The 13,653-nt window shown below is 41.1% G+C and overlaps 1 protein-coding gene across 1 annotated transcript in view; it reads left to right on the top strand.

Annotated features, from left to right (window-relative positions):
* Positions 1-2,987: 2,987 nt before the first annotated feature.
* The window catches only part of NT5E (5'-nucleotidase ecto), a 42,562-nt gene continuing 31,896 nt past the window's right edge, over positions 2,988-13,653 (top strand). The window contains exons 1-3 of the mRNA XM_024193217.2: positions 2,988-3,540; positions 4,616-4,838; positions 13,151-13,339. Coding sequence (XP_024048985.2) covers positions 3,184-3,540; positions 4,616-4,838; positions 13,151-13,339 — 769 coding nt within the window. The 5' untranslated portion in view covers positions 2,988-3,183. The remainder of the gene's footprint in view (positions 3,541-4,615; positions 4,839-13,150; positions 13,340-13,653) is intronic.

Below are 13,653 nucleotides of genomic sequence, written 5' to 3'. Positions count from 1 at the left end.
CCATAATGGCCCCATATTCTTTGAATGCCCCTTTAGCACCTCAGTTGACCAGCAGCCCCACTGACTGTTCTGCAGGTTTCCTGCTTCTGATATACATTTTTTTTTTTGCTGTTAGTTTTTGTATCTTTAGCTAGTTGCTCTTCAAATTCTTTCTTGGCCTGCTTTATTATTTACATTTGATTTCCCAGAGTTTATGCTCCTTTCTATTTTCCTCCCAGGGATTTGACTTCCAATTTTTAAAGGATGCTTTTTTGCATCTAACACCCTCTTTTATTCTGCTGTTTAGCCATGGTAGCATTCCCCCCCCCCCCCCGCCTTTATTTTTTGCTCCTCTTACTGTTTTTTCTTTTATTTGAGGTATACATTTAGTTTGAACACCTACTATGTAGTTTTTATAATAGTCTCTATGCAGTTTACAAGCATTTCCCCCTTGTGACTGTTCCTTTTAACTAACTTCCTCATTTATGTGTAGTTCCCCTTTTTTATGTTAAACCCACGACAATAGCATTTCTTTGGCATTCCCCCTCCCAAAGATATTAAATTTAATTACTTTATGATTTCTATTAAGGAGCGGTTCAGCTATATTCACCTCTTGGACCACTAAGGACTAAATCAAGAATTGCCTCTCCCCTGGAGTTCCAGCACAAGCTGCTCTTCAAAGCAGTCATCTATCCTTTCCTCAGGTGACATGTACCCAGTCAATAGGAGGATAGGTAAAATCCTCCACTATATTGTTTTCTGCCTTTGTAGCCTCTCTAATCTCCCTGAGCATTTCACAGTCACCATCACCATCCTGGTAAGGTGGTTGGTAGTAAATTTCCTACTTCTATACTCTGAATGTTCAAGCAAGGAATTTCTATCCAGAGAGATTCTCTGGTACAGTTTGATTCATTTAGTATTTTTACTTTATTTGACAGGGAGTGCTGGTAGGTATGCTTGCCAAGCTGAGCAACCAGGAAAAGGCATTTCAAATATATGTGGGAGCTTTTAAGGGGTGTGTGGCTTCTGATCTCTGTGAGCCCTGGGCAGTGGAGTTCACAATTGTGATCAGAATGGTCACTGTCTCAGGGAATGGGGCATTTTGGGACAGCTGCTGATGGACTGTTAGGATCACCAAAGGTTGCACAGTGTCTTCACTGAAACTACATTGACCTCGGTGGGTCGACCATGGCTCCGCACCATATGGGAAGGTGGTTTTACTGCATCACCATAACGGGGCGTTTACATCTGTCAGAGACAATTTTCAGTGTAGAGAGAGGCACAAACAGGTTGATGAAAGGTGACGTACATCAACCTAACTTTGTAGGTTGAGGAAAAGAGACATCCTAACAGCTGAGAAGCAGATGAAATTAGATAGCTTTTCATACTGTTCTGGTAGTCACAGATCACTTCACTTTATAGCAGGATTCTTTGATGCCTGTAGAAATCTCCATTATCTAAATTCCGACATGGATGGATTCTTCAGTCAATGTTCACAAACCACGCACAGGACATAACAGTGCAGAAAAATACGAAACTTCATTTACTTTTCAGTAAACTGGGGTTGGAGGGGAGAAGGGAACATAGACCGAACTCAGTGCAAATTCCATCTCAGCAACTTCAGATTCCAAGGAGACATGGGCCTGACATCATCCCAACACGAAAAAGACAGCAATTGATACAGCCTTACCCAACCCTGTGATAAAGTATCATTTTCCCCACAGTTACAAATTTTTGTTTTCAAGAGTGATGTGGAGATAAAACAAGGAAACGACTTGCAAAATCAGATCGTGTGAAGAAATGCTTTGACATACAATAGTTACAGTACTTACACAAAGGCTATCAAATAGTCTTTCTTTGCTCTCTGGTAATTTGGTTGTGTAATAAATATAAAACATGTGGAACTACATCCACCAACTACGAGGAAGCTTTATTATAATTTTCATCCCAGCTGTCACTTGCAATTTAAATCTATTCTCTAAAGTTGTTTATCATTTCAAACCCTCTGTTGTTTTCTACCTCACTATATATACTCAAGCCTCAGCTATAAATTTAGCATCCAACCACAGAACAGAAAGGTCTTATTTTTAAATCAGTATGTGAAATCTACTGAAACGACAATAAGATCACTAAAGCTATAATTAAATAGACTATTGTACTGGTGACACTATTTAAGGTTAAAATGGCACCTTAATTTTAAGCAATTATGAAGTGGATAGACTTGCCCTACACTACAAAATTAAGTCAACTTAAAGGGATGTACAGTCAGAGCAGTAATTAAAGCAGTGTTTCATGTTCACACTATGCTCCTTCTGTCAGCAGTGCTCGTCCTCACCTTCCACTGACTTACCTGTGTTAGACATTGTGGGGCACTGACAGTTGGAGCCCCCTGCCAGCTACCAGCTCCCCCACTACCCCAAGCTGTCAGCCCTGCGGGGCTCACAACTGGAGCCCACCCCAGGCCCTGGGACTGACAGCCCAAGTATTATGGGGTCATTGGTGGAAAATACCTTAAAACAGGTCTTGCGTGCTCTGCCTGCACATTAAAGATACACTGAGGCTTCTTGTGAGAACGGGACGGTTCCTGGTGGAGTTTTCCTCTCAGGGGATTGCTGAGGAGCAGTCCATCCCCACCCGAGCTGTGGCTGTATTTTCATGAGGGATTTAGGCAAACCGACGCAGTGAAAACTCTTGCCCATTACAAGTTAAATCTGTTGACAAAGTGCGTGTGGATTACAGGTGTTCTAGGAGGAACAGCTAGCCAATGCAGTTCTTGCAAATAGCCCGTGATCGCCAACTCAAACACTCTGCTGGCCAAGCCACCCTGGCGCCTGAATCACGTCCTGTTGACAGGACTATACATATTGCCTAGCCCGGCCTCCTGCGGCTGCAGGGCAAAGCAAGAACACGCAATTTCTCAGCCGCCCGGCCTCGCCCCGTTTCGAGCGAGGCAGGGGAAGGAACAGTGTGTGTAACTTTATCTGGGATAGGGCACTCTTCGGACACCCTTGTATCTCTCCCCACCCCGCACTTCGGCAGCTGCAGGAACACAAAGATTAGATTAGATTAACCGCCCACACTCAAGCCCTGTGGGGAGGGTGGAGGAGCCGTCAAACCCTCCCACTACCTGCCATGGATCTTCCTCGGTGCTACCGGCCCCGTGGGGCCCCGCTTTAAGCTGCAGCAGCTGCGCGCGGGGCAGGCATGGGGAGGTTGCGCGGGACGCTCAGCCCCTGGCTGGGGCTGGCCGCGCTGCTGTGCCTGGCGCACGCCGCCCGGGCCGCCTTCCAGCTCACGCTCCTCCACACCAACGACGTCCACGCGCGGGTGGAACAGACCAGCCGCGACTCCGGCAAGTGTCAGAGCCGCCCCAGCGGCCGCCCCCAGGATTGCTATGGCGGGGTGGCGCGGAGATACACCAAGATCCAGGAGATCCGAGCCACCCACCCCAACGTGCTGCTCCTGGACGCCGGCGACCAGTACCAGGGCACGGTGTGGTTCAGCTACTTCAAGGGGCGGGAAGTGGTGCGCTTCATGAACCTCCTGGGCTACGATGCTATGGTAAGGCGCAGGCGCCTCTCACCTCGCGGGGGGTCAGGCAAGGGCGGCGGCTCTAGTGCAACTTGGGGCTACGGGAGGAGAGGTGTGTGTGCATAGGTGGTGCATGATCGGGGGCGCTGCCGGGCTGGGGTGCGGCTGGAGAGGCAGCATGAGGGGGCTGGTGCAAGGGAAGGGCGCAGGGTGGTGGTGTAGCTGCAGGGAAATGGGTTCCAGTTCCCTGCGTTTTGAAATTGACCCGCTAAGGCTTGCGCCGTCGCAGCGCTTCGCCAGATGCGCAGGTTGGGCAGTGGCTGGTGCTCAGTAAGAACCACAGGGGCCCCTGGGAGACAGGGGCAGAGCTCCCAGCTGAGCCCTTAGGTTGGCCTGGTGAAGCAGTGAAGGATGTTGTGAACCTGCGGCAAAAGGCGAGGTAATATTTGCCTTGAGCTGAAAGCCTGGTCACTGAATGTTGGCGAGACAAGGTAGGGGAGGTAGTGCTACTACAGTAGAACCTCAGAGTTAGGAACACTTGGGGAATGGAGGTTGTTGGTAACTCTGAAATGTTCCTAACTCTGAACAAAACGCTATGGTGGTTCTTTCAAAAGTTTACAAGTGACCCTTGACTTAAGATAGCTTTGAAACTTTACTATGCAGAAGAAAAATGCTGCTTTTAAGCATCTTAATTTAAACGAAACAAGCACAGCAGCAGTTTCCTTACCTTGTTAAATCTTTTTTTAAACTTTCCCTTTATTTTTTTAGTAGTTTACATTTTACATGGCAGTGTGCTGTATTTGCATTTTAATTTTGTATTTGGTCTGGTCTACACTCGGGGGATCGATCTAAATTACGCAACTTCAGCTACGTGAATAACATAGCTGAAGTTGACGTAGTTAGATCTACTCACTGCGGTGTCTTCACTGCGGTGAGTTGACTGCTGACGCTCCCCATTCGATTCCGCCTGTCCTCTCACTCCATTGGAGTACCAGAGTCGACGGGAGAGCGTCTATGCTAGAAATGCCCAGTATGTAATTTCTGAGAGAGCACTTACAGTGATTATTTGGGGGTGTCTAATATTTTTCCTTTTTGTTTTTCGTAGGCTTTGGGGAACCATGAGTTTGATAATGGTCTGGATGGATTATTGGATCCGCTACTTAAAAATGTTAATTTTTCAATTCTGAGTGCAAACATTCAGGCAAGCAGATCAGTAGCATCCAGGATCGCTGGATATTTTCAGCCTTATAAAATACTACTTGTTGGTTCAGAAAAAATCGGAATTGTTGGCTATACTACTAAGGAAACATCTTTCCTTTCAAATCCAGGTATGCTTTTCTTTAGTATAGCAGGAACAAACCATATACATATAAACAATGTAAACGGAGTAGCACATGGTCCAAATAGCGACATCCCTTAGGGGAGGATCTATTAATGGAGATTCTCTATGTCAGTGGTTCTCAAATTGGGGGTCGGGACCCCTCAGGGCGGTCGCAAGGTTATTAAATGGGGGGTCGCAAGCTGTCAGCCTCCACCCCAATTCCTGCTTTGCCTCCAGCATTTATAATGATGTTAAATATATAAAAAAGTGTTTTTAATTTATATGGGGGGGTCACACTCAGAGGCTTGCCATGTGAAAGGGGTCACCAGTACAAAAGTTTGAGAACCACTGTTTTATGTCCTATTAAGGAGGAGAGGATGGAAGATGATAAAATACAGGTAGGATCTGATGAGGAACAGTCAAATGAAAAAAGTCTAATTCAATTACATCATGTAATGGGAGACAGCTAAAAAGTGACAAGTTTTTAAAGTGCTTATATACCAATGCTAGAAGTCTAAATAATAAAATGGGTGAACTAGAGTGCCTCATATTAAATGAGGATATTGATCTAGGCATCACAGAAACTTGGTGGAATGAGGATACTCAATAATACCAGGGTACAAAATATATTGGAAGGACAGAACAGGTCGTGCTGGTGGGGGAGTGATACTAGATGTGAAAGAAAGTATAGAATCAAATGAAGTAAAAATCTTAAATGAACCAAAGTGTACCATAGAATCTCTATGGATAGTAATTCCATGCTTGAATAATAAGAATATAGCGTTAGGGATATATTACCGACCACCTGACCAGGATGGTGATAGTGACTGTAAAATGCTCAGGGAGATTAGAGAGGCTATTAAAATAAAAAAAAAATCAATAAGAATGGGGGATTTCAACTATCCCCATATTGACTGGGTACATGTCACCTCAGGACAGGATGCAGAGATAAAGTTTCTTGATACCTTAAATGACTGCTTCTTGGAGCAGCTAGTCCTGGAACCCACAAGAGGAGAGGCAATTGTTGATTTAGTCCTAAATGGAGCACAGGATCAGGTCTAAGAGGTGAATATAGTTGTACCGCTTGGTAATAGTGACCATAATATAATTAACTCTAACATCCCAGTGGTGGAGAAAACACCACAGCGGGCCAACACTGTAGCATTTAGTTTCAGAAAGGGGAACTACACAAAAATGAGGAGGTTCGTTTAAACAGAAATTGAAAGACAAAGCACCAAACGTAAAATCCCTGCAAGCTGCATGGAAACTTTTTAAAGACACCATAGTAGTGGCTCAACTTAAATGTATACCCCAAATTAAAAAAAACATAGTAAGAGAACCAAAAAAAGAGCCACAGTGGCTAAACAACAAAGCAAAAGAAGCAGTGAGAGGCAAAAAGGCATCCTTTAAAAAGTGGAAGTTAAATTCTACTGAGGAAAATAGAAAGGAGCCTAAACTCTGGCAAATGAAGTGTAAAAATATAATTAGGAAGGCCAAAAAAGAATTTGAAGTACAGCTAGCCCAAGACTCAAAAAGTAATAGCATAAAAAATTTTAAGTCCATCAGAAGCAGGAAGCCTGCTAAAAAACCAGTGGGTCCACTGGATGATCGAGATGCTAAAGGAGCACTCAAGGCCATTGTGGAGAAACTAAATGAATTCTTTGCATCGGTCTTCACGGTTGAGGAGGTGAGGGAGATTTCCAAACCTGAGCCGTTCTTTTTAGATGACAAATCTGAGAAACTGTCTTAGATTGGAAGCGTCATTAGAGGAGGTTTTGGAACAAATTGATAAATTGACCAGTAATAAGTCACCAGGAACAGATGGTATTCACCCAAGAGTTTTGAAGGAACTCAAATGTGACATTGCAGGACTACTAACTGTAGTCTGTAACCTATCATTTAAATCCGCTTCTGTACCAAATGACTGGAGGATAGCTAATGTGATGCCAATTTTTAAAAAGGGCTCCAGAGGTGACCCCGGCAATTAGAGTCCAGTAAGCCTGACTTCAGTACCGGGCAAACTGGTTGAAACTATGGAAAGAACAAAATTGTCAGACACATAGATGAACATAATTTGTTGGGGAGTAGTCAACATGGTTTTTGTAAAGGGAAATCATGCCTCACCAGTATACCGGAAATCTTTGAGAGGGTCAACAAGCATGTGGACAAGGGGGATCCAGTGGATATAGTGTATTTAGATTTTCAGAAAGCCTTTGACAAGGTCCCTTACCAAAGGCTGTTAAGGGATATGAGGGAAGGTTCTCTCATGGACTAGTAACTGGTTAAAAGGGTAGGAATAAATGGTCAGTTTTCAAAATGGAGAGAGGTAAATAGTGGTGTCCCCCATAGGTCTGTACTGGGCCCAGTCCTATTTAACATATTCATAAATGATCTGGAAAAAGGGGTAAACTGTGAGGTGGCAAAATTTGCAGATGATACAAAACTACTCAAGATAGTTAAGTCACTGTGAAGAACTATAAAAGGATCTCTCAAAACTAAGTGATTGGGCAACTAAATGGCTAATGAAATTCAATGTTGATAAATGCAAAGTAATGCACATTTGAAAACGTAATCCCAACTACATATATAAAATGATGGGGTCTAAATTAGGTGTTCCCACTCAAGAAAGAGATCTTGGAGTCATTGTGGATAGTTCTCTGAAAACATCCACTCAATGTGCAGAGGCAGTCAAAAAATCGAACAGAATGTTGGGAATCATTAAGAAAGAGATCATAATAAGACAGAAAATACCATATTGCCTCTATATAAATCCATGGTATGCCCACATCTTAAATACTGCATGCAGATGTGGTTGTCCCATCTCAAAAAAGGTATATTGGACTTGGAAAAGATTCAGAAAAGGGCAAAAAAAAAATATTAGTGGTGTGGAACGGCTGCCGTAGGAGGAGAGATTAATAAGACTGTGACTTTTCAACTTGGAAAAGAGATGACTAAGGGGGGATATGATAGAGGTCTATAAAATCATGACTGGTGTGGAGAAAGTAAATAAGGAAGTGTTATTTACTTCTTCTCATAACACAAGAACGATTTGGGCCACCAAATGGAACTAATAGGCAGCAGGTTTAAAACAAACAAAAGGAAGTATTTCTTCAAGCAACGCACAGTCAGCCTGTGGAACTCCTTGCCAGAGACTGTTGTGAAGGCCAAGACTATAACAGGGTTCTAAAAAGAACTAGATAAATTCATGGAGGATAGGTCCATCAATGGATATTAGCCACGATGGGCAGGGATGGTGTCCCTAGCCTCTGTTTGCCAGAAGCTGGGAATGTGCGACGGGATGGATCACTTGATGATTACCTGTTCTGTTCATTCCCTCTGGGGCAGCTGGCATTGGCCACTGTCGGAAGACAGGATGCTGGGCTAGATGGACCTTTGGTCTGACACAGTATGGCCGTTCTTATGTTCTTAAACAGTCAAATGCTAAAATTTTAACTATATATAGTTTCCTAGTATGAATGAATGAATACAGATGGAGGGTTTTAGTTGCCTATAGAACTTTTGTATTATTCAGCTCCCTGGCCATCTGACTGTTTTTAACTGCTGGATGTTCGAGCTATATGAAAAGATGTGTTCCATACACAGATCCATTTAGAACACGCGAAACACTGCAATAAGGGGGTGTTAAATTTAAAATAAAATAAAAAAAAAAAAAAAAAAAAAAAAGGCTTGTATATTTTTCTCCTTATTGACCACATAAGAGAGCCTGAAGACATGAATACGTCTTGTATAATTAAGGAAAATGTGTTTTTACAGAGTTTATTACAATCTGAAAATTTTGAGTTCTGAGGAATGTAATTCGGCCCTCAGATACATGCCCAAATCCCACTGAAGTCAGTGGGAGTTGCATATGTGTATCTGAGGGCAGAATTTGTCCCCCTGTGTTTTTTGGCATCCCAAGTATATACCAGAAATTAGACTACAGAAGGAATCACAATTATTTTCTATCAGTGACTGATAGCAGAAGTGATGAAGCATAGACTCATCCTCTTCTGACAAATAAGTTGTTCCAGTGATCAAGGTTTATTTAATTAGTGTAAAGGAATTAGACAAAAATAGACTACTTCTGATTTTAAGAACAGATAATTGTATTTTAGAATAATAAAAACACCATTTCACATTAGAGTTTCTCACCTTGCCCTTTCAGTCAGATGCAGGACATCATTGTAGGTGCAAAAGAGCCACTTCCATGCCTAATAAAAGGACCTGGCATTCCCCTCTGGTTTTAAACTAGACACACAATGGAATTAAAGTGCATTGAACATAGCATTTTTTTTTTAAATCATCTTCAATACAAGGAAGATATTACTACTTTTCTGACCATTACTTACTGAAATAACATCATAACTGTAAAAATGAAGGTGTAAATTAGCCCAGAATAGGGAAGGTATGATAATATTTAAACAAAGTATTCAAATGTACAACTGACATAAAAGTCCAATGCAAATGGTTAAACACATCCACAGAGGAGACCTCTCTGTGGTCAACAGAAACTTTTAATCTGCCTTCTGACATACGAGGCTGGGTTATTTGAATCCATCCTTTTCCTCTAAGGAATAACAAGGAAAAATTTATTCTTCCTTTTGCCTGTGCAAAATGAGAAGCTTATATGTGCTGAGGGTATGAAGAGAGAGATGAATATACATGCATAAGATGTGTGACAAATAATACAGCACTTAACAGACATTTTCTTTTAACTGATATGTTCCAAATGTTTACCTATGAGTGTTGTCCCAGCCAGGGAGGTTGGCAGTCTCAGCCCCTAGCATTTCTGCTTGCACAATATCCCTGCTTGCACAATATCCATGAAGCAATGTGGGAAAGCTCCTGGCTCAGAGCCTATGTATTCCCTGAGCACTGGTTTCTCATCCAGGCAATCCAGAAAGTTGTCTAAATTGGACATGCTAGGAATTAAAATAAGTTCTCGAGGAACGGTGTCATAGTTTATCTATTTTGAGAGAGGCACAATACGTACTGTCAATTTAGCCTTTCTGTAGCTGTGAAAGATATTGGAGCAGAATTTCGATGGTGGTGAATTACAACTGCTGTTAAGTAAAAGGACATATTTTAATAAATTTGTAGCAAAACCTAGAGACGGTTATAATTGTACTGAAAGACCCAATAAGGAGCCAAAAGAGAAGTAGTAGTACACGGCTACCTCGATATAACGCGACCTTATGTGACACGAATTCAGATATAACGTGGTAAAGCAGTGCTCCGGGGGGCCGGGGCTGCGCATTCCGGTGGATCAAAGCAAGTTCAACATAACGCGGTTTCACCTATAACACGGTAAGATTTTTTGGCTCCCGAGGACAGCGTTATATCAAGGTAGAGGTGTATTAAGACAGGCTTATTACTTTCTTAGGCAAAGCTAAAGCAGTCACAGACTAAGTACATACTGTGGTATAGCTGAGAATCGAAAAGCAGTTGGCATTAATAGGGAGTTTTCTAGGGGCCACCATATGTAGCAAACACAATTTTTGTAACTCTCTCCTTTTTTACTTGTACACCTCTTTAGTGTATGAAGCCTTCAGTAGCTTTCAAAAGGTGATTCAGTTTCTGCATACTGTGATTTATGTCACAAATGACTTAGCAATCTGCGGTGCTGATAAACTCCTGGCTGAAATTATGGGTTGGTGAGTTAACCATTAACCTAGTTCCTTAATCTAAAAAGTAAGTCACTGTGAGATTGGATTCCAGGAAGATGACATGTCTAATAGGCACACTTTATTTCAGGTAGTTCAGTTGAGTTTATTCTCAGATTCACCTTAGTTACCCTGAAATCTTGTGCTCTTACAGGACTTTCCAGATCCTCAGAGACTACTGTTTAGAATAAAGTGTGGATTTTGCACTGCCATTTTTCTCTGCAAGTTTATATAAATTTGTTTTGTATTATCACTAGATGTCTTTCATCGCTACTGCTACTATTGTCACCTTCACAGTCTGTTCACAACTATCACCATATTATAATCATAACTCTTTTGAAACAGTGGGACCTTAATCCCAATGTTCCCATAGCGCTCGCTGTCGCTCTCTCTCTCTCTCCCTCAGTAAGGATTGCTAATAAATATCTGGAAACAGAGAGTGAAGTCTACTTTAATAATCCATAGCGCAAACGATGAAGCTATTAATTGGTAGCTTTTTTTAAAAGATGTCCTATGCACTACTAAATCCACCTGCCACATTTGAGTCACCCTACTAGGTTTTTTCCTACAACAATTGCCAAGTATTGGTAAATAAGGAAGACAGCATTTATTCATTCATTATATTGTAAGATCTGTAGAATAGGAACCATGTCTTTTTATTTGTACTGTGAGGTGCTTAGCACGCATTTTGTGCTGCAAAATAAATCACATTTTTGCACGTAACTTTTGACTTCAGTATCTTGATAACTTCTCCTGTCTGTAGAATAGTAGAAATATTCAATAGAGAACACTTGTCAACAAATATCGCTCTGAGCTGTTTTCCAGAACAATACCACAACCATGTTATTGGAATTGTGATCCTGCTCTTTTAATCATATCCTTATGGTAGCAGCTAATTATTTTATCCTTGGACACGTGCCTAATACTTTTGGCACCCAGCCCATTATCTTGTCGTCTTGTTAAAAAATAGTGCTGTTTAGTTGCCTTTTCTGTTTCTTTCTAAAGTTTAAAGAAATTAGAAAACTTATTTCCTGTTAGTTTAACACACTGAAAAAGAAATAATAGAATTGCTGATCCACAAAGAAAAAGATGAATAACTGTTATATAAAAAACTTAGATTTTTTTTTTTTTAAACTAAATTTAAACTTTTGAGAAGGGGTGACCAAGCACTAAGCAATAAGTTGTGTGTTTTGTTTTGAATCCTGGGTTACACTTAGGCAACAACAGAACTGTTACAGTTTGACAATTTACGTAACCCCATAATATTGCTTTGTCAATGTTCCTCTGTTGCAGTAACTCTTTATTTCTTGCAACATTTAGCATTGGACTTGGGACTAGTTCTTACTCTCCCCTTTGCTATGAAATAGCCCAGATCTGTTGATCTCTAGGGTATGCTGAAAGGCTCCTATATTCTCCCAAGATGCGTGGGAATGGAGGAGAATTGTGAGGGATGGGAGGTGGAATTTGAGTGGTTTATTTTCTAGTTAGTCATTTTTGGCCGGAGAGTTTAAGGAGAATTTGTTGATCAGTAATTTATAAGAACTGTATTTTAAAACTTTGTCAAGGGAACCTAGCACCTGGGATAGCTGCTTTTTTATCCTTTTTGTAGAAATCAAGAGTGTGACCGAGACACAGCAAATACAGTAGAGAGAGAGTACATGTTTGTATTATAAATGAAATTTTTCTGAAATGATAAAATAGAAACATTTCAGAGAAACCATAAGATTTCTCAACGCTGTGAGCTGGGTAAACATTACCCCTTTTTAATCTCTATCTTTGGGTTCTCCCTTCAGGGAAGTAATTCCACTTCAGGCTTTGCTATTGCTGTGTACCACTGACAGTCAGAAATCGTATGATTCATCTCATTCAATGAGATAATTTGCATATGGAAGGCAAGTAGGATTTGGCTCTGAGCCTGCAGATTTAGTGCAGGAGGACTCTGAGGGAACTGCTGTGGAAATAGAAAGGAGACAAACAAAATAAGCCAGGATGAGGGGAGACTTTGTGGGAGAAGAATTAACATGGGAGAAGAAGAAAGATTCTAAGGAAAAATCAGTAGGAAGTAATATGGCAAAAAAATGTTATATTTACACCCAAATGATGCATATGAGACAAACCTGAATGTAACTTTCTGTTTCTCAGTTCTAATGGCAGTCAAAAACCATTGGAGCTTTGCTCTGTTGGCTGGTATCACCGGCATCTTTTCTTGGCATTACAGCTTTGTTTTATGTGTATATATATAGTTATATACTATTCATAAATGTTGGTAGACTGAGCGCAAATGTTCAGGTTGCTTATACAGTACTTGAAAACACTGGGCCAGATTAAAAGTCTGAACCAACTCCCAATAAAGCTAATTAAAAGACTCCCATTTGCTTCATTCTGTAAAGGAATGTGGGACCCTGGGGCAACTAAAATTCAGAGATCATTTACACCTCACAACCTAGAATCCCGTGTTTGATGGCAGAAATGGGCATTTAAATAATGAGAGAGGCCAGAGCTCCCCACAGTTTGTGGGACTCTGGCCATAGTCCATCGGCTGTTTCAATAATCTGATCTTGTGAAAACACAAGTATTTTTAGACACCTCATAAATATTAATAATCTCCTTTCTCTCTCTCTCTCTCTCTCCTTTTTTTTTTTTTTTTTTTTTTAAGGCAAGGAGATATATTTTGAAGATGAAATTGAAGCATTGCAGCCACATGTGGATAAACTTATCACACTGGGAGTTAACAAAATTATTGCACTAGGACACTCTGGTTTCACTGTGGATCAAAAGATTGCTCAAAAAGTGAGAGGAGTGGATGTTGTAATTGGAGGACATACGAACACGTTTCTTTATACAGGTATTACATCTCTCAGTAAAATGTTGCTTTTAACCAAAACTGATCATTAATTGAAAGAGAATTCTCATTGAACTAAGATGACTTTGTAAAAATGTAATTTACTTGTAACTAAGTACTGTGGCCAGTTCCTCAACTGGTGAATATCGGCAATTTCAGTGGAGCTACCTTGATTGAGAGCAACTGAGGATCTGGCACCCTGTATATTTAAAACCAATCAACTTTATGTAGCACATATCACATTGAGACTAACCCACATGAGATGTAGTTCTTTTGCAATCCTTACTGTAAGCAAGACATATGAGACTGAGACTATG

This window comes from Terrapene carolina, unplaced genomic scaffold, assembly GCF_002925995.2.
Source record: "Terrapene carolina triunguis isolate 2854851 unplaced genomic scaffold, T_m_triunguis-2.0 Scaffold42, whole genome shotgun sequence".
Lineage (NCBI taxonomy): Eukaryota > Metazoa > Chordata > Testudines > Emydidae > Terrapene > Terrapene triunguis.
Note: the sequence above shows the minus strand (reverse complement) of the source record. Positions and strands in the feature narration are given on the sequence as shown.